We start from the raw sequence: 20934 nt of genomic DNA, 5'->3' as shown, positions 1-20934 counted from the left end.
TTGGTGAGCGTTTTGCGGGACACCCCGAGACAGCCTCTTTCGGGATCATCCCACAGATCAGCCAGGCCCAATCGATAAAATTCTCGTTTTACGTATGCCACCCATGGGATTCTGTCGGAACAGTTAAAACTCAGGACGTGCTTCAGATCTTGTCTGTAGTGGGAGAGTTCAGTAGTAGACCAGAGCCTATGCCAGAACCTCAGTGGCTTTAGGGCTAATTCATCCCCTATTGAAGGGAGCCCCAGATCTAGTCTCAGTGGTAGCAGAGGTGTACCTTGTGGTAGAGCCAACAAACGTCTAAGGAAGTTGGTCTCCACCTTGACAAGTTCTGTCCCGACGTTATGACCCCACAGCTCACCACCATATAATGAGGCTGCTCTAGCTTGGGTTTTGTACATCTCCAAGGCTGGACTAACTGGCTTGAAGGTTGAGGAATTCGAAACCTTCAAAATTGCCCCCACCATTTGCGATAACTTTAGGCGAGATCTTGCTATCTGTGGACTCCAGGATAGATTTTCATGTAAAGTTACCCCCAATTACTGGAACGTTCTAACTTTTTCCAGCCTATCCGATCCCAGAGTTGGATTAGGCCTAGTTGTTGCCGAGGGATTGAATACCATGAATTTGGTTTTTTCTGCATTGATCTCAAGGCCATGCGCCCTGCAGAAGTCCCCAAACCCATCCAGTATCCGTTGGATCCCCATTGGGGATTTGGAAAGCAGGAGAGTATCATCGGCAAACATAATTGCCGGAACCCTCCTGCCTGCCAACCTAGGGGCGTCGTTGTTGCTGACATTGTCAAGGTAAGATATTACACCGTTGACGAAGAGGCAGAACAGGGTCGGTGCTAGGACACAACCCTGTCTTACCCCCCTGATAACTGGAAACCTAGATGACAGTGCCCCATCCCTCCCACACCTAACCTGGGCAAAGTTTCCATTATGGAGCCTGATTATTGCCTGTAATAGCTGTGGGGGAACACCTAACTCCCTGAGCACCGCCCATAGTTTCTCGCGTGGTACCAAGTCAAATGCGGACCTCAGGTCCACGAACACCATGTACAGACTTCCCCCCTCGATCTCTACCGTTTTCCAGTAAAGGAGGACGAGGCGAAAAATCTGATCCATGGTGGACGTGTTCTTCCTGAAGCCCGCCTGGATCGCATTGTCCTCCATCCAGTCCAGGAGGTGGTCCAGCAGAAGACGGGCGAAGAGTTTTTGAGGTACATCTATAAGACTGATCGGCCTGTAGTTGGCTGGGAGCAGAGAAGAGCCCTTTTTAAAAATCTGTACTATCTCTGCCCCCTGCCAAGTACAGGGGATCTCCATCCCTCTCAGAACAGAATTAAAAATAATGAGCAAATAGGGACCCCAAATCTCTAGTTGATGTCTGAATAAATCTCCAGGGAGTTTATCGAGACCTCAGCCTTGATCATTTTGCACGTGGAATTGTACCAAGCTGAGGTTGGTGTCCTCTTCTTCCTTCTCGCGGTCACAGGGTAGAAAACCTCTCCTAGCCTTCCAACTAGGTCTACATGGATTTGCCCTAATTTCCCATTAAAATCAGTAGCTTTGGGTTTATTAATCAGGTCATCCATTTCAACTAACTTTGGGAGCGCCAGATCATAGATTTTCATAATGCACTCTGTTGAATTTACTAGTTTCCCCCATCTTGCCCTACGTCTGTTATTAGATAAAACTAAGGTCCCTGTGTCTTGTTCTGGATCATTTAATGGTGTACCTTCTTTAAGCCCTGGGTGAACCATATCCAAACAGACAACATTATGGTCACTATCTGCTCTCACAATCACCCTGAAGTCCAAGACCCTGGGCCACATGCTTGTATCTACAAAAATGTAGTCCAGACACGATTCATGGTCCTTCCTATTGAAGGTGCACACTGAGGGGCTGTCAGATGGTGTGCGCCCATTGCAAGCCCTCAGGGCGTAGTTCAAGGTAAGGGAAGTAATCTGCAGCGCCAAGGGAGACCATGATTTCGGGCTTGGCGATTGACAGGGGGGAATCCCCCAGTAATCGTCCTCAGCCATTAGGGCACCCTCCTTTAATCCTTTTAGTGGTTCAAAATGGCAGTTGAAATCCCCTCCCATCAGTATCCTGCAATCAACTGGTAGTAGTCCTAGAAATAAAAATAGTTCATCTAGGGTGGATGATTCCATGGACACACTCACTGGACGAGAGTAAGCATTAACAATCGCCGGGTTGTAAGCGTGTGGCCATTTAAGAAGAACACATTTTACGTCTTCCGAATGTGTTGGTATAATCTCCGCTATACAACCCGTGTGAGTAGCCACCCAGATAGCAAGTCCGCCAGAAGGCCTCCCTTTGCCACCCCACCTAGCATGGACATAGAAAGTTGCATAACCCACCCTGGGGTAGACTTCCCTAGCCCAAGTCTCCTGAAAGAGACAGATGTCATTGCTATCCACTAGGGAATCCCAGTCACTGCACCCTATTTTGTTGGCGATACCTGCAACGTTCCATGAGAGAACCTTCATCCTTTTTGGGCCTAGATTAAGTACCATTCCCCTCACACTCTCGCCATCTAAATCTGTGTTTGGCGTTAAAACCCCATCCAAGGTTACCTGCCCTTCCAGAACCCCCAAATCTGTTGCTTCTTGGGATATTATGTTCTGGTGAAGTATTCTTGGTGGATGGAGGCCAGATGATGTGGTTGATAATTCAGTGGGGGATTCCGGAGTACTAATGGTACCTAGCCGATCGGAGGATAGGGGGACAGGGCTAGAGTTGCCAATATCAGAGATATCTGTCCCTGTCCCAAGCTGAACTGTATGGGGGACCACCCCTTCACTACCCCCAATACAATCAGCCCTTGAAAGTCAGTCAACCTGATCAAGGCAGCTATATCTGTTAGCATGAACATAATTGCTCTGTGTGATTATATCATGGCGTAAGGGCCTATACCTTGTACCGTCAATGGCAAATCCCACCCTAGTCCAGCCGTCAATCGCCCCAGGATGCGAGTTATTGCTTCTTGGGTAGAAAAACGACAGCGGTACCAATTCGATGGATGTTTTCCCTGAGCTCCCCAACCAGTTACAAATGTGAGAAACAATCTGGGAATCCCTAAAACTTACAAGGATACAATCACCCCCTATTTTCTTTGCGGTGTGTCCAACCCAAGGAACCCTCCTGACCATCAATATTTCCCCTCTCATGTTTGGTGGTAGTGGCCTGTGAATGTTCAACCAGCTAATGACTTTGTTTCTTAGGGAATCAAAGGATTCCAAAGCAGAGTTGGAAAGCTCAGGGACCCCGGTCAAAATTACAGTGTGGGCCGCCGCCACTGGAGGCAGATTGACTATATTTGGCCGGTTTAGGCTATTGCCAGTCCGATGAGGGCGATCAACCTTCCTGATGGGCGTCTTTTCCTGCCTCGTTATAGTAGTTGGAATAGGCAACTTTGACTTCCGCACTAGAGGCACGGGAGGAAGTTGCCTTGGAAGGGGTAATGGGTTAGGTTTGGGTAGGGTAACTATGGGTGCACTCGCGGTGGAAGAGGGATTGGTCATCTTTGAAGTTAGGGTGCTGGGAGCACTAGGGGAAGAGGGGATCCCCGTATTTATCACAGTTACTCCTTGAGTGCTGGTCCAGGTTCTTGGCTGATCCTCCATACCCCCGGTTGCTTGTTCTATTGCTAGAAGTCTGGTGTCAATACAATCAAGCCTAGCCAGCAGGGGATTTAGCAGTTTTTTCAAAATGTTAGTAATAAGATGAGTGGACTGGTCCATACCACTACAAGACCCCTCACCAAAAATAAACGGGCCAGACTGAAATGGCATCTGCGTGTGGGCGGGGTGCATTGGACTCGCCGTTTCATTGACAGTCACAGTGGAAGAAGTTTCCGTCACATCAGTGATGTTAGCAGTAGTGTTGGGGATGTGATCCAATTTTGCCCTTTTTGCACCCTTTAACTGTCTGGGTCTTTTTCTTTTTGGGACTGCACCTTCCCGAAGACCCCGTAGATGTGTTGAATTAGAGTCACTCCCCTCATCCCGAGTCAGAACTGGATGAGATGTTGGAGATGAAGTCACCTAAGGTATAGTAAGGAGGGGGTCTCGGTCTCGGTTGGAGGGGGTCCTCAGCCGTTGTAACACTGATTCGATTGTTTGATCGATACTATCCAAGAGGGATAGGTGGGTGACGTCCAGTAAATCTGGGGATCTGGCATTCGTGGTTGAGCCCAGGGAAGATCGCTGTGTACTTTAAATCCCCTCTACTAACTGTTTTTCTAGGGCTGTAAGTTCATTGTTTACCACAGTATTAGCATTAATGAGAAAGCTATCCAAAGTACCTGTTACCATGGTGCCGCTTTACTCCTCGTCTCCCTCGTTGCCATGTTAATCTGCTCCTGGATCACACAAGTCCAGACCAGGGTGTTGGAATAGGGCACAAGCAGACCAAGAGCAGCTAGCCACGGGCTTAGAGGGGTGGCCCGGTCCGGTCTCCCCTGGGCTCGAACGGGCTACAATGGGCCCGCCCTTGGCCCAGGCTTTGCCCGGCGCGCGTCCCGCGATCGCGGTGGTGGGAGTAGCTAAATAGGAGGAGGCAGGGTAGGAAGAGTCTTAGGTGCGGCCGGTTGAGCGCCGCAATCAGCCCTGGGACTCGCAGTCCCGCTCGTGCCAATGTCCCCCAGCAATCCACTGAGCTACAGAGGTCCGATGTCCAAATCCCAGCAGGGAGGCAACCCAAAGCAGCACACGCCTCACTTAGACTGCGAGCGGCCCCCGCGGAGCGAGGGCCGCGAGTCGTGAGGTAGTCCTGGGAGGCGGGGCGGGAAGAGTCTCAGGTGCGGCTGGTTGTGCGCCGCAATCAGCCCTGGGACTCGCAGTCCCGCTCGTGCCAATGTCCCCCAGCTTTCGCCCTGGTTTTTCGACAGAGACAACACTGCTTGGGGTGATGGAAAACCTTCGCCTTTTGGTAGATAGAGGAGACTCCGCTGCGCTGATTTTACTTGATCTCAGCGCAGCGTTCGACACCATCTCCCACAACATTCTGCTTAAATCTCTCTCTGCCATGGGCATCAGGGGCAAAGCATTGGATTGGATAGCATCATTTTTGACACTAAGGACATTCCAGATCACCTCCAACACCTCGTCCTCAAATGTCCATCTATCCCCCTATGGAGTCCCTCAGGGCTCGGTGTTAAGTCCTTTGCTTTTCAATCTATATGTAACCCCTCTTGCCCAGATCGCTGAAGCGGCTGGTCTAAACATGTTCACCTATGCGGACAATTCGCAGATTGTCTTTTAACTTTCTAATGGAGGTCATGACTCCTCCTCTCTCTTGCAGTCAGGTCTTAGTAAAATCGCAACATGGATGAGGGACAATCTGCTCAAACTGAACGGAGGTAAAAAGGAGGTTCTAACATTTGGTCCAAACCAGAATCTCTGGAGCCCAAGACATTGGCCCTCAGAAATGGGTTCCTTACCCGCTCCGTCGCACCAAGTACGTAATCTTGGCATTATCATTGATAATGGCCTAACTATGGAGCCCCAAGTTACTAACTTAACATAAACCTGTTTCACCATTCTGAGGTGGCTCAGGAAAATCATTCGGATGTTGCCTGATGACACACAGAAGTCTGTGGTAAATGCTCTAATCACTTCCCGTTTAGATTAAGTGAATGTCCTCTACTTGGGGTCATCACAGGCGGTCATGAGACGCCTTCAACTTGTGCAAAATGCTGCTGCAAGATTACTTTGTAAGTGTCACAGAATGGAGCGCATGTCTGGTCATCTCAAGGCACTCCACTGGCTAAGAATTGAAAACAGAGTCAAATTTAAGGCACTGAGTGTTATGCATAGAATCAAATGGGGCAATGCCCCAAGATACTTACAAACCCTCGTTCACACCTACACGCCTGCTCGTTGACTGAGATCCTCATCTCAAGGCCTCTTTAGTTTGCCCAAAGTACGCCGAGCTAGAATCGGGGGAAGATCTTTCTCCCTGTTGGGCTCCAAGCTTTGGAATTCTCTTCCTTTGAACTTACGCTTGGAAACTCGATATTTCCACTTTCGCAGAGCCATAAAGACATGGCTTTTCAATCAGTAACTTGCACCTGCCTTTCTTCTGATTTCTACGATCAGTTCAACGGCTTAGTGTCTCTTTAGCGCCGGGAAACCCTCATTGGGTAGCTGTCGCGCTTTATAAGCCTGATAAATAAATAAATAAATCCACTGAGCTACGGAGGTCCGATGTCCAAATCCCAGCAGGGAGGCAACCCAAAGCAGCACACGCCTCACTTAGACTGCGAGCGGCATCGCCTCCTCACTGCCCACAAACCTGGTATATGTACAAGTCTCTGCCCTCAGGACCCACGTTTCAGGGACCAATTTGCATTATGCAGTTTGACAGTTTTCCCCTTACCATAGATAAATGAAGACCGTCAGACCCACCCACCCACATGCAATGAGAGCCTCTCACCTGCTTCAGGAACGGAGACTCCACCCCCAGGTACCTTGAGACCAGATAGAGACAGAAAAGGTGCCGGTCGATGCCCGCGCCAGTCATGGCCAGTCTGTACATCTGTTGGTGCTTCTCTGCCGCCTTCCGGAAGAGGGACAAGCGCTGCTGCCTCTGCACAGAGAAGAAAACACGAGAAGCGGCATATGAGGGGTGGGACGGACAAAGTATGTGGAAGACGGCCCTGTACACAGCACACAACTCAATGTATGGATTCCAGAGTGTGGTGTCTGGAGTGATAAAGGCCTGCGGATCAGTCACAGTGAAGCATATTCAGACAGCGCATGGAGTACGGGTCACAGCACAGTGCATTTGGGTCACCAAACCGCGATTAGGCCTCTAAGAGCCGTGTTTAGATGTTAGCAACCTCTGACATCTAAGGATAAGGATGGAGGGTAAGGTAAGAGTACGGGGCTCTAAGAAGTGTCCTCATTGGTCGAGTGCATTATATGGAATTAAAGGATTCCATAAGAAGGGTCAAGATGGGGCCGTGTGTGGTGTCAGGCAGCGTACATTTACACGAAAAGGACAAAGTATAGAAATCAGAGGGCCGCCTTCTAAGTGCAGTGTATAAAGCCAGAGTCTACAGTATTGTTTATGTGTCCCAGCACAGAGATCATGGGTCATAGTGCCAGGCACAGGGGCCTTTGAGCCGATCTCAAGCTGTTCATGTGACCTTATGTCACTTCGAAGGCAGCCTGAAGGACCTCGCATGAAGTAAGTGGCTCTAGAGGAAATACAATTACACAAATAGATAAAATGATGGGGGTTGTCACTCACACTCTTCGCCGGATCCTCCATGGCGCGTACAAATGCTGTGGACTCTATTGTGCACGACCTCACGGTTTCGGTGCGACCCTCCCGGAACAGACGGGTCATGGAGGCCTCGTATGTGAGGCAAAACTTTCCTTTGTCCTTGAGTGAGAAAGTAGAAAACAAAAGGTGAAGCCAACCGGGAATATATATGAGCAGTTCAGTGTCCAGGACTTCATTATACACAAAGAAGTAGATTACGCCAACTAAGACGCGAAAATGTACTGACATTGCTCCATCTTACTTACATAAAAAAGGCAATTGATCCTTAATCACACACTGGATAATATTACATCAACATACACACACAGGGCAGCGTCACTCCATGATGCATACACATAGGGCATTTGGATGCCAATACACGTATAGGCATGTGATAGCGCGCGCGTACACACACACACGCCCACATAACATGCAGCATTACTTCATCTTTCTATCTCTCTTTCTATCTCTCTCTCTCTCTCTCTCTCTCTCACACACACACACACACACACACACACACACAAAACCATGGGCATTGTTTTATAACACATGCTTATATACCGGTAGGTTACGCACATCTTGATCACACCAGCAGTGCGATGACACTTTACATGAATAAAAGCAGAGTATGGAGTCCCTGCAGAGCTAACAGTAGGGTCGGGCTCGGCCTGCAGAGTGTACAGTATAGCGAATTGACGCCGCCCTGCCTCCGGGATGTGGGCTAAATGGCTGTGTCTAACATAACTGGGAAACGTTTGATGTACTGTAACTCTGGACTGTATGATGCTCACTATGTCGTTGTATGTTCTAACTATCCCTGCAATAAAAATTGTTTAAAAAATAAAAAAAAACACATGCTTATATACACTGGCAAGCAGAAACACATCAACAAATTTCCAAAGCACAGAGACACACACAATAGGACATTACTTCCCCTACATGTACACATATACACAGTGCAACATTATCTAATACTTACTTATACACAAATACATGCTCTTGCACACATTTGCAAGAAATGTTAGATTAAACATACTTATTGGGCAATGCAACTCCATTATACACACACAGAGCAACACTGCTGCAATGTACCCACAGGTGATAACATGATAACTACAAAGATGTACATAGTCATGCACACATGCACTCGCACCTGTTTGCACACAAACATGCACAACAGAAAATGCTTTCTAACAAACCCATGGGATCTTTCAATGCTGTTTCAGCATACACACAAAAAAATACACACGCTCACACAGAAATAGTGTAATATTACTTCAATACACAAACACACATCCATGCTCAAACCCACACACACAATACATTGCACTCCAATATCTATATGCTGGCCTATCAAAACACACACAAAGGAACAAGCATGTGCATGGAGTAGCCACACAAAGACGCACATCTGCACACGCAGATTTACACACAGCCTTCACCTCTTACCCGGAAATGGGCTAACTGCAGGGCAATCTGTAAAAAGGCGTCAGGGCTAGTCCGGCAGCATTTGATCAGGCCTTTCCCAAAGTCTTTGAATAAGACAAAGTTGAAATCCACATCATCGGCTATTGACTTGGCCACCTGGTACGAGCTATGACTCGCCTCCTGACACTGGGGAAACATCACAAAAGGACCGTTCACAAAAAAATAAATGTTTACATTTTTATTAAATGAGCATTGGACTCCAACTTTCCTTGCATCAGTAAATTAATTTCAGATGGATTCAAAAGGGGACCTAGATAAGCAAGGGCCAATGAGGTATTAAAGGAAATCGACATGCATTGTGAATCTGAATGTAGCACTTTAATAGTGCAAGACTAGGAATAGAGATCAAGCAATGAATGAACCAATTTCAGAAATACATGTAGTTATGTGGATAGAACATCAAATTGACTTTTAAGGGCTGATTTAGGGATTAGCAGATGCAGGCCAACTGCCAAAAACAGTGGATGTAAGAACATGCGGGGAGCGCGTGGTCACACGCCCCACTCCCAGGTGCACTGCGTACGAGGATGCAAAATCCAACTCTATTTTTTCATCATTCAACTTCTTCTCAGTTTATACAAAATTCATCGTGAGTGCTTGTCATACAGTGGATGCCCAGTCCCCCAAACTTCCTTTTCTCTTGTTCTATTGAAAATTATGGGGAAGAACAAGGTTTCCGACAACCAGGCCTCAGCTGGTCCAAGCCAGCAGAAATCTTTGAATGACAGACTGTATTGGAGTCTGGTGACATTTGAAAGTGGTGCAGCGTAAATGTTTGGTGTAACTTTTCTGTAGTGAGTGATGCAGGCAAGCTTAACCGACAAATGTGGGGACCAGGCTCAATTCTCCTCCAGAGAAAAAAAATTGGAAAAAAATGTAGCAAATGGTGCATTTCAAAGCAAATTAATTTCGTGATAAAGCAAGGCTTATAAACGAGTGTGAACTGATAGTTTTGAAATATTAAACACAAACAACTGCCCAATATCTTACTGCATTATTATGTTCAACAGTTACTCTAATGTGCCAATTGTACAACGCAACAACTTCAGCCTTTTAAAGTGTGTGCTTGCCCAGTGTCTTGAACTGCATGCGGCAACTTTGGAAGAAAATTATCTAACATGGTTTCGGGAAGGACCCACAGCTGCTGATTGCAATCAGTCATATAGAAATATGTGAAGACAGGTCTTTAAGTGGAATGAAAAATGTGTTGACTCTCTAAATGGGAACACATAAAATAGATTTCTGTAATTCCCATTGTGTTCTACCCAACCAGTATTTTGGTTTCTCTCTCAGATGTAATTACATCCAGATATATAACACAACAACTGAACTACACCTAAAACCTGTCAGTATGATCGGCTTTGTCAATGGTTGTTAGCTGTTTAACATAAATGAGTAACAAGGATTTGTTATAAATAATTAACCTTCAAAATGTTTCATTTCTGATATTTCAATAGTCTGGAGGCCTGTGGAAGGAGTTTTGGCCTTCAGTTATGTGTGCTTTATGTCAGATACTTTGTCCTTTTTCTCTGCACATCTCGTCCATCTGCACATCTTCAACCACCTCTCTTTCCTCTTCACCACCCTCTTTTCCATCTTCCCCGAATGCACTTCCTTGCGTTTCCCTTACTTCACCACTTTCCAAACAACACTGCACTCACTAACGTTTAAGCAATTTATTTACTTTTGCCCTGTAAGTATTTTACCATCTGTGCACCAACCTTCACACACATTTTCACAAAATTGCATTACAACTGGAATACATGATGATTATTGTTCTGTGTGCTCCGCAGAGACCAACCCAATATCAGGCACTTTACTTTGGCTTCAGTGTCAGCGTCAGAGATCTCAATCAAATCCCCTCATAAATACCTGCACAGCTCAAAGTATGCTCGAACCGAATACAGAAAGAAACACAACTTGATTAAATATCTAACTCTTGAGGGAGGCAAGAATAAGTAACACTTGAAATAAGAGAGGAAATAAATTGCTGATATGCATTGCCTTAATGTTTTTAACACTCATTGTTCGTAAATCAATTCATGTTTTTGGTATTAATGTTGTTAAGGACATGACACTGGCGTGCAAGACTGCAGTAATGTGGGATGGAGGGCCATGGTTCGGACTACTATGATTGCTAATGTCCACCTTTATCTTGTATATCAAATCAAGAAAACTACACACAATGCTTTTCTTTTCAGAGTATTATTTCATCAAACCTTGGGAACATACAATGGTGCCATTAATACCATGTTACCTTTAAAGTCTGCATTGCATGATCTTGGTTCGGAGACTAAGCAGCATGGCTGTGCACCTGCAGGGATGCAGTACTTGCAGTGAGGCGTGCAAATGATTTAAAGACATTCTGCCGGCAGACCGCATTAGAACTGCAATGCATTTATATCAAATGAGCAAACATAGCGCAGATGGACTGTAAAGACTATAAGGCGCACAGCATGTACTTGTAAGAAAATTCCATTCTTTTGCATGGTTGCCACCACTTTTTGCTAAACTGCTGATGTGCTTTGACTGAGTGTGCCTGGGTTCCTGCCACACAGGTACATGGGGCCTATGTTCTTAACCTAAAACTGCATTGAAAACAAAAAAACTCAATTGGCACTCTTTAGCCACAGGTCAGTCCCTTGTAAATGGTACGACAGGTACCAAGGACACTGTGGCCAAGGAGGGCCTCTAAGGGCTGCAGCAATTATTGTGCCACCCTTAGAGGCCCTGTACCTTTGCACACACACACACACTGCCTTTGCAGGCTGCATGTTGTGGTGCAGAACAAAGTGAAGAGTTGACATGGCACACATCCCTGTGTGCCATGCCTACAACCCACTGCCCTGGCATAGGTCAGCCACTCCTCTAGCTGGGTGCATATACCAGTAGTGAAGGCACAGGTGCATGAGCCCTGTACCCCTACAGTGTCTAAGCCAATTCTTAGACATTGTAAGTGCAGTACTGCCATTAAGAGTATATGGTGCTGGGAGTTTGTCATAACGAACTCCACAGCACCAGGATGGTTTTACTGAAAACTGAGAAGTTTGGCATCAAACTTCTCAGCACATTAAACCCACACTAATGCCAGTGTGGGATTTAATGATAAATGCACACAGAGGGCATCTTAGAGATGTCCTCTGAAAAATGACCTATCACTAGTGTCCAGGCTGAGTGGCTGCTCACCAGCTGCCACCACCAGAAATGTTTCTGGACCCCTGGGTCGAGAGCCTGCTGCTGTCAGGGGTCTGAAACAATATACATCCTGGGACGAGGTGCCAAGCCTCCTCTTCCAGAATGGGCAGGGTCCACGAAGGAGAAGCTTCAAAGGCTTTCCGCCTTTGTGAGATTCCCCAGGTCTTTTGCTGCTTCCAGCAACCGCCCCCCAATGTTTCTGATGCCAACTTTGGGCAGGAGAATCGGTTGGAAAACCAAGTGAGGAAGGGAGGTGAGCCCACCTTTGCCAACCCCACCCCTGAGATGGGGGAGGCGAGGTGAAGCACAACTCTCAGTCCCAGCCGACCAGAGTGAGGCATATGCCTCCTTCCCACTAGAGGGTGGCATAATAGGGGGTTTACCTACCCCAAGGAAGGGTCCCATTGGTCCCAACCTTTACTTACCTGTAACACCCCTAAATCTAGTATTAAGGGGCACCCCTAAACCTTGCCTCCTCAAAGAAGAACCGACCAAGAAAAAGAGAAGAAGAAGGACTGAAGAGCCGTTTGAAACTAAGAAGAGGCGAACGCCCACTGACTTGGCCCCAGCCCTATCGGCCTGTCCCCCACCTCGAACCTGCTCCCGCCGGTGTGTCCTGCAGCCAGCAACCTCGAGAATCTGGAGGACCTGCCCTGCCTTCCACCCCAAACACTTTGTCTCCTGTGAGCACTGGAATTGCTCACCCACAGACTCTGGCTCCGGCCAAATCCACGAGTCTGAACCACTCTGTAGCCGACGCCCATTGCCCAAGTTTGAGTGGCCCAACACCATTAGGAGGTCTCCCGGCGATCTTGACCTAAGATCTGGTGATCTCGGACCTGCCTCAACACTTCTGACGCCGCCTGCAGTCTCTTTCTGGAGGACCCCCATGACTGCGACCAGAGCTGGTAAGAAAACCCGACGCCTAAAGACACCCCTGCACCCAAAGTCCCACGGCCTTGGGTGGTCCAACCGACGGTGTCCCAGCATGCCCAGGCATCCCAACTTACCTCTCCAACCGGTAGTCACCTCCAGAAGATCTTCGTCCCCGAGCCTGCAGTCTTTGTTGAAACCGGAGAATCCCCATTGCAAACAGGGCATCCGACAACAAAACAGCACCCTGCACACAGCCGCTCCTGCGGGTGTACTTTGTATGCTAAACCGGATACCCCTTTGACTTGAGTCTAATACCAAGAGCTTTGCTCCCACAACTTTGTGGGCTGCTTATAAGCAGCCACCAACCGGAGGCCCCCTATCCCCCATTGGATAACATTGGGCCTCAGCACTCTGCATCCGGCCGCCCTAGTGCCGCTCAGGGTGATTTGAGAGTGCATCCTTGATGCTGGGGGAACCCTGGTTGTAACGCCAGAATGCCAGCTCCCACAACAAACTACTTACCTGTTATCCGATAACGTCATTTCTCTCCATAGGAATACATTGGCTGTTTTGCCTTGAAAAATGTTAGAAGTGTGGAGCTGGTTTTGTATTGAAGTTTGAAAAACTGCAAAGAACTAAAAAGTGCTTACTTAACTTTTCTTTAGGAAATGTCCCAGTGTGATATCTAGGTGTATCACACTGAGTAGAAGAAGTAATCCAGAAAGTAATGTGCAAAGTAATCCCCAAAGTAATCTAATAGTAGTTTCCACTGTATTGAAAGCATTTACAAACCTGTAACAAAGACATTTTCATTCAGCTTTCTTGTATTGTTCAACCTGCCTTGAAATTATCAGATACAGTTACCTGTGCCGGGCTTGCTTGGTTGTAGAAAATAAATACAACTAAAGGGAGAGTTACTTACCTTTGGTAACGCTATATCTGGTAGAGACACAGTCTAGCCACAAATTCCTTAACTTAGAATATCTCCACAGGCGTCAGACTGGATCGGGAAAATCTTTTTTCCCCAGCAATACCTCTGCACGCCGGGAGGCGGCGTCGCCCGGCTCCATCTTGATGTCGTCTACGGAAGTGACATCAATAGAGCCATATAAGCCCCTCCTGGCGTGCTGACGTCAGTTTTCTGCAGGAAACGTTTCCGTGCCACAACGTAGAGCCGTGGGACAAACGATATATCTGTAAGAGACATTAGTTAGTGATAGATTCCTTACCTTAGAATATCCCCAGGCGTAAGAATGGATCAGGAAAAATTTTTGTCAGCAGTACCCCTGAGCTTCGGTAGATGGCGTTGTGCGGCTCCACGTCCGTCGCTGGTGTCGTAAGGGCCGAGATGACGTCACAGAGACTACTTAGGCGCCACCCATGAGCGCTGACGTCAGTTCTGTACATGAGTTTCCGCGACAGGAACGCAGAGCCATGCAAGAAACTGACCACTGGTGCCATGAAACTAGGGCCCTGAAAGGGATGACCGTAACCCTAGAAATCAGTTCGCAGAATGGGGAGGATGGGTGGGGCGGTAAGGAATCTATCACTAACTAATGTCTCTTACAGATGTATCGTTACGCAAGTAGTAACTTGTGCATCTGAAAGAGACATGTTAGTGATAAGATTCCTTACCTTAGAATAGATACCCCAGCAATACCAACCCCGGTGGTGGGTCTGCGAACAAGATTACACCAGAAAGTCACGGAGAACAGAACGGCCAAAGAAGCAGTCTCTCCGGACTTGACTGTCAATGCAATAAGGCTTGGTAAAAGTGTGCAGTGAGGCCCACGTAGCTGCCTGACAAATGTCCTGCAAGGGAATGCCGCGTCCCAAGGCAGTAGTGGCTGCTGTTGCCCTGGTAGAATGGACACGCAGCCCCACAGGAGGCTCCTTCTTAGCCAATGAGTAACATGCTTTTATGCACAGAACGACCCACCGAGAGATGGTTCGTTTGTGCACGGGCCGACCTTTTTTGGCACCCACGTAGCCAACAAAGAGCCGACAATCCACCCGGAACTGTTGCGTGCGCTTCAGATAGAACACGGCCCGACACGGATTCCGGCAACTCATCTGCCCCAGAACCACACCCCGGCACCCGTACTTTGACAGCTGACCTTCCAACAATCGAGATATCGGAAGTCATCCTCCGACGAGGGGACCGTTTCCTGACGACCCCTCCATCTGGAAATCTTACTCCACAGAGACGGTATCGTCCTCCTTGCGCCCTCATCTCGCCTACAATTGTCTCCGGCAGTGGAATTTACAGCCGTACCTACCCCCCCATCCCCCCCGTCGACCACTGAGTTCACCTTCCACCATTTCACCGGACTTCTCGCACATACCTCCGTGGACTCCCGCCCACCGACCTTCCGGAACCACACACTACCTGAACTGGCAACCCGGCCCTGATGAAGATCCTGAATTAAATAGGATCGAAACGCCGTCGACCCTTTTACAGCGCGACTCGCGGCGCACCATCAACTCTGGTTCCCAACAATAATTATTATCACCCACTGATCGAGGAGGAACCATTGCCTTTGTATATATTGTTGTTTATTTCACTGTGTCACCTTGCGTCCTTCGCTGTATATACCCACTTGTAACTCGCGCCGTCACTTTTTGCTTCACTATCACTAGTGCACAAAGCCCCCCTGGGTTGCTTCCGCATTTCGTGCTCACAGTGCTGTTCCAACTGTTCTGTATGAAATGTGTTTTCTTCAAAAAAATATATGATATATGCACTTTCTAAAAACTGAAATTTATAGTCTCTCGCCCCTTGTTTCCTGTGTTCTCACAATGTCTTGTACATGCATCTTTATTTGTCCCTCTTACTAAATCCAGTTGAGATATTGTTGTCAAAATTCAGATAGAACAAGAGCGCACGTTTTGGGTCCAGATGGTGGAGCCACTCTTCCTCTTTCGAAGGATGCGGAAAGAAGGTGGGCGAAGTGATCGTCTGCCCGATGTGGAGGGGCGTGACAACCTTTGGCAAGAAAGAAGGACGGGTCCTTAAAACCACCTTGTCCGGATAAACAGAAAGGAAAGGAGGTTTAGTAGAAAGAGCCTGGAGCTTACTCACTCTTCTGGCAGAGGTGATAGCAATCAGGAAAGTCGTCTTTAGAGTGAGAAGATGTAAAGGACAATTATGAAGGGGCTCAAAGGGAGCGCACATCAGATAGGTCAAGACAAGATTTAAGTCCCATTGAGGCATTATGAAAGGCACCGGAGGAAACGTGCTTGTAATGCCTTTGAGGAAACGGTTAACAAACGGGGACTTATAAAGAGAAGGCTGATCTGGAAGCCTTAGAAAGGCAGAGATAGCTGAAAGATAAACTTTGATAGTGCCCAGAGCAGAGCCCTGCTGGGCCAAAGATAGAAGGAACAGAAGGACCTCAGAAAGAGGGCCAGAAAGGGGATCCTCAGCCTTCGCTGTGCACCATGCCACAAATTTGTTCCACCTGCAGGCATATACCGTCTTAGTGGAGGGACGCCTGGCTGCCAGAATGACATCACAGACTTGGGGAGGAAGATCGAAAGCTGTCAACTGTCGCCGCTCAATCTCCACGCATGGAGGTGAAGGCTGGACAGGTTCGGGTGGAGGACCGTCCACTGCTGCTGCGACAGAAGATCCTTGCGAAGAGGCAGTCTGATCGGGGGATCGATCGCCATGTTGAGTAGCTCGGGATACCAGAATCTTCGTGCCCAATCGGGAGCCACAAGGATGACTTGGGCCCGGTTGCACTGAATCTTCTTGAGCAATCTGGGCAGAAGAAGTATAGGCGGAAAGGCGTACAACAGACCGCTACTCCGCTCCCGATGAAAAGCCTCGCCGAGCGAGTACCGCCTTGGAAGCTCAAGTGCGCAGAACTGATGACATTGCGCATTCTCTTTGGTGGCGAATAGATCTAACCAAGCCTCTCCCCAGTGCAGAAGGAGACCTTGCGCCACGTCTGAGTTCAGACGCCATTCGTGATCCATCAAGGACTCGCAGCTGAGTTCGTCCGCCCTGGCGTTCAGAGAACCTGCCAGGTGTTGAACCACCAAGGTAATAATGCCTTGATGTTCCAGCCATGTCCAGAGGCGCAGAGCCTTCTGACATAGGGTCCATGACCCCACCCCGCCCTGTTTGTTGCAATACCACATGGCGGTGGTGGTATCCGTGAACACCTGCACTACACACAGGGAAGGAATGCCTTCAGTGCAAGACGGATCGCCCGAAGCTCCAAAAGGTTGATATGGAGCCGGGACTCCGCCGGAGACCAGAGGCCTCTGATCTCTGCCTCTCCCAAATTGCCGCCCCATCCCAGGAGGGAAGCATCCGTCACCACTTTGTGCTCCGGTTGGGGAAGGGAGAAGGATCTGCCATTGACCCAATCGCGATTCGTGAGCCACCACTGCAATTGTCATGCAGTGCCCTCCGAGATCTGGACATGATCGGACAGGTTGTCCTGATGCTGTGCCCACTGGAATTTCAGGTCACACTGCAGAGCCCGCATATGCCATCTGGCATATTGCACTAGCAGGATGCAGGAGGCCATCAGGCCCAGGAGCCGGAGGGTCGTCCTGACTGAAACCCGGGATCAAGGCTTAAAAGATCGGAATCATAGCCTGAATATCCCGGACTCGCTGCTCGGGAGGATAAACCCGAAACTGCGTTGAATACAGAATCGCTCCGATGAAAGGGCAGCTTCTGAGAGGGACTCAGGTGCGACTTTGGCACGTTGATAGAGAACCCCCAGCAAATGCAGGAGGTTGGCCGTAGTCTGAAGGTGGGAGACGACTGCCTGGGGCGAGCCCGCATTCAACAACCATTCATCGAGGTAGGGGAAGACTGACACCCCTGACCTGCGCAGATGAGCTGCGACCACTGCCATCACTTTTGTGAACACCTGAGGGGCTCTGGTAAGGCCAAAGGGGAGCACGGCAAACTGAAAATGCTCCTGGCCTACCATGAACCGCAGGTAACGCCGGCAGGACGGGATTTGAAAATATGCGTCCTGCAAGTCCAACGCTACCATCCAGTCTCCAGGGTGGAGGGCGGCCAAGACCTGAGCCAGAGTTAACATCTTGAACTTCTTCTTCCAGAGGAAGCGATTGACGTTCCTGAGGTCCAAGATGGGGCGCAGGCCCCCTTTGTCCTTCTTGGGGACCAGAAAGTAATGGGAATAACAACCATAACCTACTTCTGGCCCAGGAACGCGCTCGATGGTCCCCTTGGCCAAGAGGGCCGTGACTTCCTGTTGGAGATGCGCAAAGTGATCCCCCGACATGCAGTGGAACTGGGGGGGCATGGCTGGGGGGCAGACTCAAAGGGAGGGAGTAAGCCCTTCGGACGATCTGCAGCACCCACCTGTCCGAAGTGACAGAACGCCAGTGGGGGAGGTGATGTTGAATCCTGCCGCCCACAGCACTTGGGGTGCACCCCAAAGCTCTGACTAGGAAGGCTTTGCGGCGAATGCTGCAGGAGTGGACGTGGACTGACCTGCAAGCTGGCCCCCTGTGCCGCCATGGCGGCCTCCATGCCCGTGGCCACGCAGAGCTTGGTTCTGCGCAGGCTTCTGGCTGAACGAACGTGTAGGGGCGCCCCTTCCGTGGCCATGAAAGGAACAAAAGGTAGACGTGGCCGGGCATGTGGTGGAGAGACCCAAGGACTTGCCGTAGCCCGAGAGTCCTTGAAACGCTCCAGCGCACCGTCTGCCTTATCGCCGAACAGGCGAGTACCATCAAAAGGCATGTCCTCCCCCGAAAACCCGTGGACTGTAGCCAGGCATGGCGAGGCAGGGCCACCGTTGTGGAGATCGCCCTAACAAAAGAGTCTGCGGTGTCTAGCCCACACTGGATGGCAAACTTTGTGGCGTCCTTCCCCTTCGCAACATCTTGGGAAAGTACAGCGCGAACCTCATCAGGGCAATGGCGCAGTGTCTGCGCCACCGTGTCCCACACCGCGTGAGAGTAGCGGCCCAAGAGGCATGCAGTGTTGACTGACTGCAGCCCCAAGCTGGCAGAGGAAAATAACTTTTTGCCAAACTGCTCCAGCTTCTTCGATTCCTTATCCGGCGGGGCAATAGGGAATGCAAAAAAATGGGAAGTGGAGGCCTGAAGGACCAGGCTCTCTGGAGTCAGATGATTTGTTAAAAAGGCAAGGTCACCCGGTGCCGGGCGATGACGCCGGGCCACGTTCTTATCCAAAGGAACCCCTGTGGCTGGTCTAGAGCAGGTGCCCATCAAAACATCCGTCAAGTCCTCATTGACCGGAAGCAGAGGTTCCATAGAACTTGCCACCGGCTGAAGCACTTCAGTAAGGAGGTTCGTCTTAACAGTAACAGTAGGCAGATCAAGGTCAAGGGCCTCAGCTGCTCTACGGAGCACCACAGTATATGTGGCACGTTCCTCCATGACGGCGGGAGGAGACAGAAAGCCGGGCTCAGAGGAGAGGTCAAGGCCATCTGCATCCTCTGATTCCTCCGCCCACTCCTGTTCTGACTCGCACTGCCTTGCAAGAGGGTCCTCCAACCCCTCCCAGTCATTCCCCTCCTCCACGGGCAGAGGCACAGGCTGCTGCAGTGGGGGAGACACAGGGGAATACAAATGCCCCAACGGCGCCGGGAAAGGCGCCGGTCTAACTCCATGTCCCAATTAGGGTCCCAAGCCGGAGAAAAAGTGTCCCGGAAATCCAGGCAAGGCTGAAGGTGGGACGAATGGGACCCATTGCGGTGCCGGGGCTAGAGCCAGGGTCGGCGTCGATGGCGGAGCGGGTAGCAAGCAAGGGCCCTCAACTGGGACCGCGGGGCCCGAAGGCGCGCAGGCGGGAGCCCGAGGCCTGAAAAGGCGGTCCATGGCAGCAAGAAATTCTTGCACCTGGGCTGGAGTCGCCGACGGACCCGGATAAGGTGGGTAGGGAGTGGGACTCCAGTGGAACCGTGGGGGAAGAACCCCTGGCCCCCTCGTCCAGAGACCGACAGGGGGACGTCGGCGAGCGTAAACGCTTCTTCGACTTTTTCCTGAGACATCTCTTACCCGATTCCAAGGATGAAGACTTTGGCCCCGACGAGCTATGATGATGGCTCTGCAGTCGGTCCCTCGAGCGACCCCTGGACCTCGAGCGGCGCGGAGACGACTGCCGGGCCCCCAACAGCTTTTGGGACCGCTCCCGCAAAGCCTTCATAGCCATGGCCAGATAGTCGGAACATGACCGGGAGTCATGGTCGCGCTCCAGACAGTAGAGACAAACGCCGCGGGGGTCGGCCACCAACATCGTACGCAGGATTTAAACCCAGGCATTCCTACTCGGAACCAGGAGTCAAGACTCAAAGAAGTAGAGAAAAAAGTATTAAAAACGTTAGTAAAAAAGTGACTAGGGTACGTGCTAGGGTATCTGCGCTTGCTGGTGCGGAAAATGAAAGAACTGATGTCAGCGCGCATGGGTGGCGCCTAAGTAGTCTCTGTGACGTCATCTCGGCGCTTACGATGTCAGCGATGGATGCGGAGCTGCACGATGCCACCTACCAATGAGCAGGGGTACTGCTGACGAAAAACTGTCCGGATCCAGTCTGATGCCTGGGGATATTCTAAGGTAAGGAATCTATCACTAACGTTTCAGATACAGTGTTTTTAAAAAGAACACAATCGTTGGAAAAGCACCGAGTACCCGGAGGGACTGAAAGGAGCTCACAGAGTACGAGATCAAGGGCCTAACAAAGTGCAAAGCCGTGCCCCACCTCGAGGGGCAACAACTGTGGTACGACAGATATGACAAGCCAGGCACAGCTTGCCACCACGAAAGATATGACAAGCCAGGCACAGCTTGCCACCACAGGAGTGAAATTAAAAAAACACAATATTGAAGCAACATTTTGCAAGACAAGTGACTAGAAGTGAATGACCACCAGAAACTTCACTAACACACCCTTCAGAGATTTAAGGCCTGTAGTACCAAAGAGTACCCAACCCAACTGACTGCCAGAGAAAGAAGGAGGCATAAGTGTGGGCGGTGGGAGAGAATGAAAAACAGAATAACTCCAAGTGTGAGGAGCACAACTGGAACAACATGAGAAGGTAGTAAAAAGTATAGACC

At 49.5% G+C, this 20934-nt stretch overlaps 1 protein-coding gene across 5 annotated transcripts in view; it reads right to left on the bottom strand.

The window, feature by feature from the left end:
- The window catches only part of CPT1B (carnitine palmitoyltransferase 1B), a 300240-nt gene that overhangs the window by 53891 nt on the left and 225415 nt on the right, over positions 1 to 20934 (bottom strand). For all 5 annotated transcript variants that reach the window (XR_013607878.1, XM_078677942.1, XM_078677941.1 and 2 more), the window contains 3 exons: positions 8748 to 8912; positions 7284 to 7418; positions 6465 to 6617 (listed from right to left, as the gene is read on the bottom strand). Coding sequence is in view for 4 of the 5 variants with exons in the window: in XM_078677942.1 (XP_078534068.1) it covers positions 6465 to 6617; positions 7284 to 7418; positions 8748 to 8912 (453 nt within the window). In the remaining variant the exon portion in view is untranslated. The remainder of the gene's footprint in view (positions 1 to 6464; positions 6618 to 7283; positions 7419 to 8747; positions 8913 to 20934) is intronic.

The sequence above is a fragment of the Lissotriton helveticus genome, chromosome 1_1 (assembly GCF_964261635.1).
Source record: "Lissotriton helveticus chromosome 1_1, aLisHel1.1, whole genome shotgun sequence".
Taxonomy (NCBI): Eukaryota; Metazoa; Chordata; class Amphibia; order Caudata; family Salamandridae; genus Lissotriton; species Lissotriton helveticus.
This window is presented reverse-complemented; position numbering and strand designations above follow the sequence as displayed.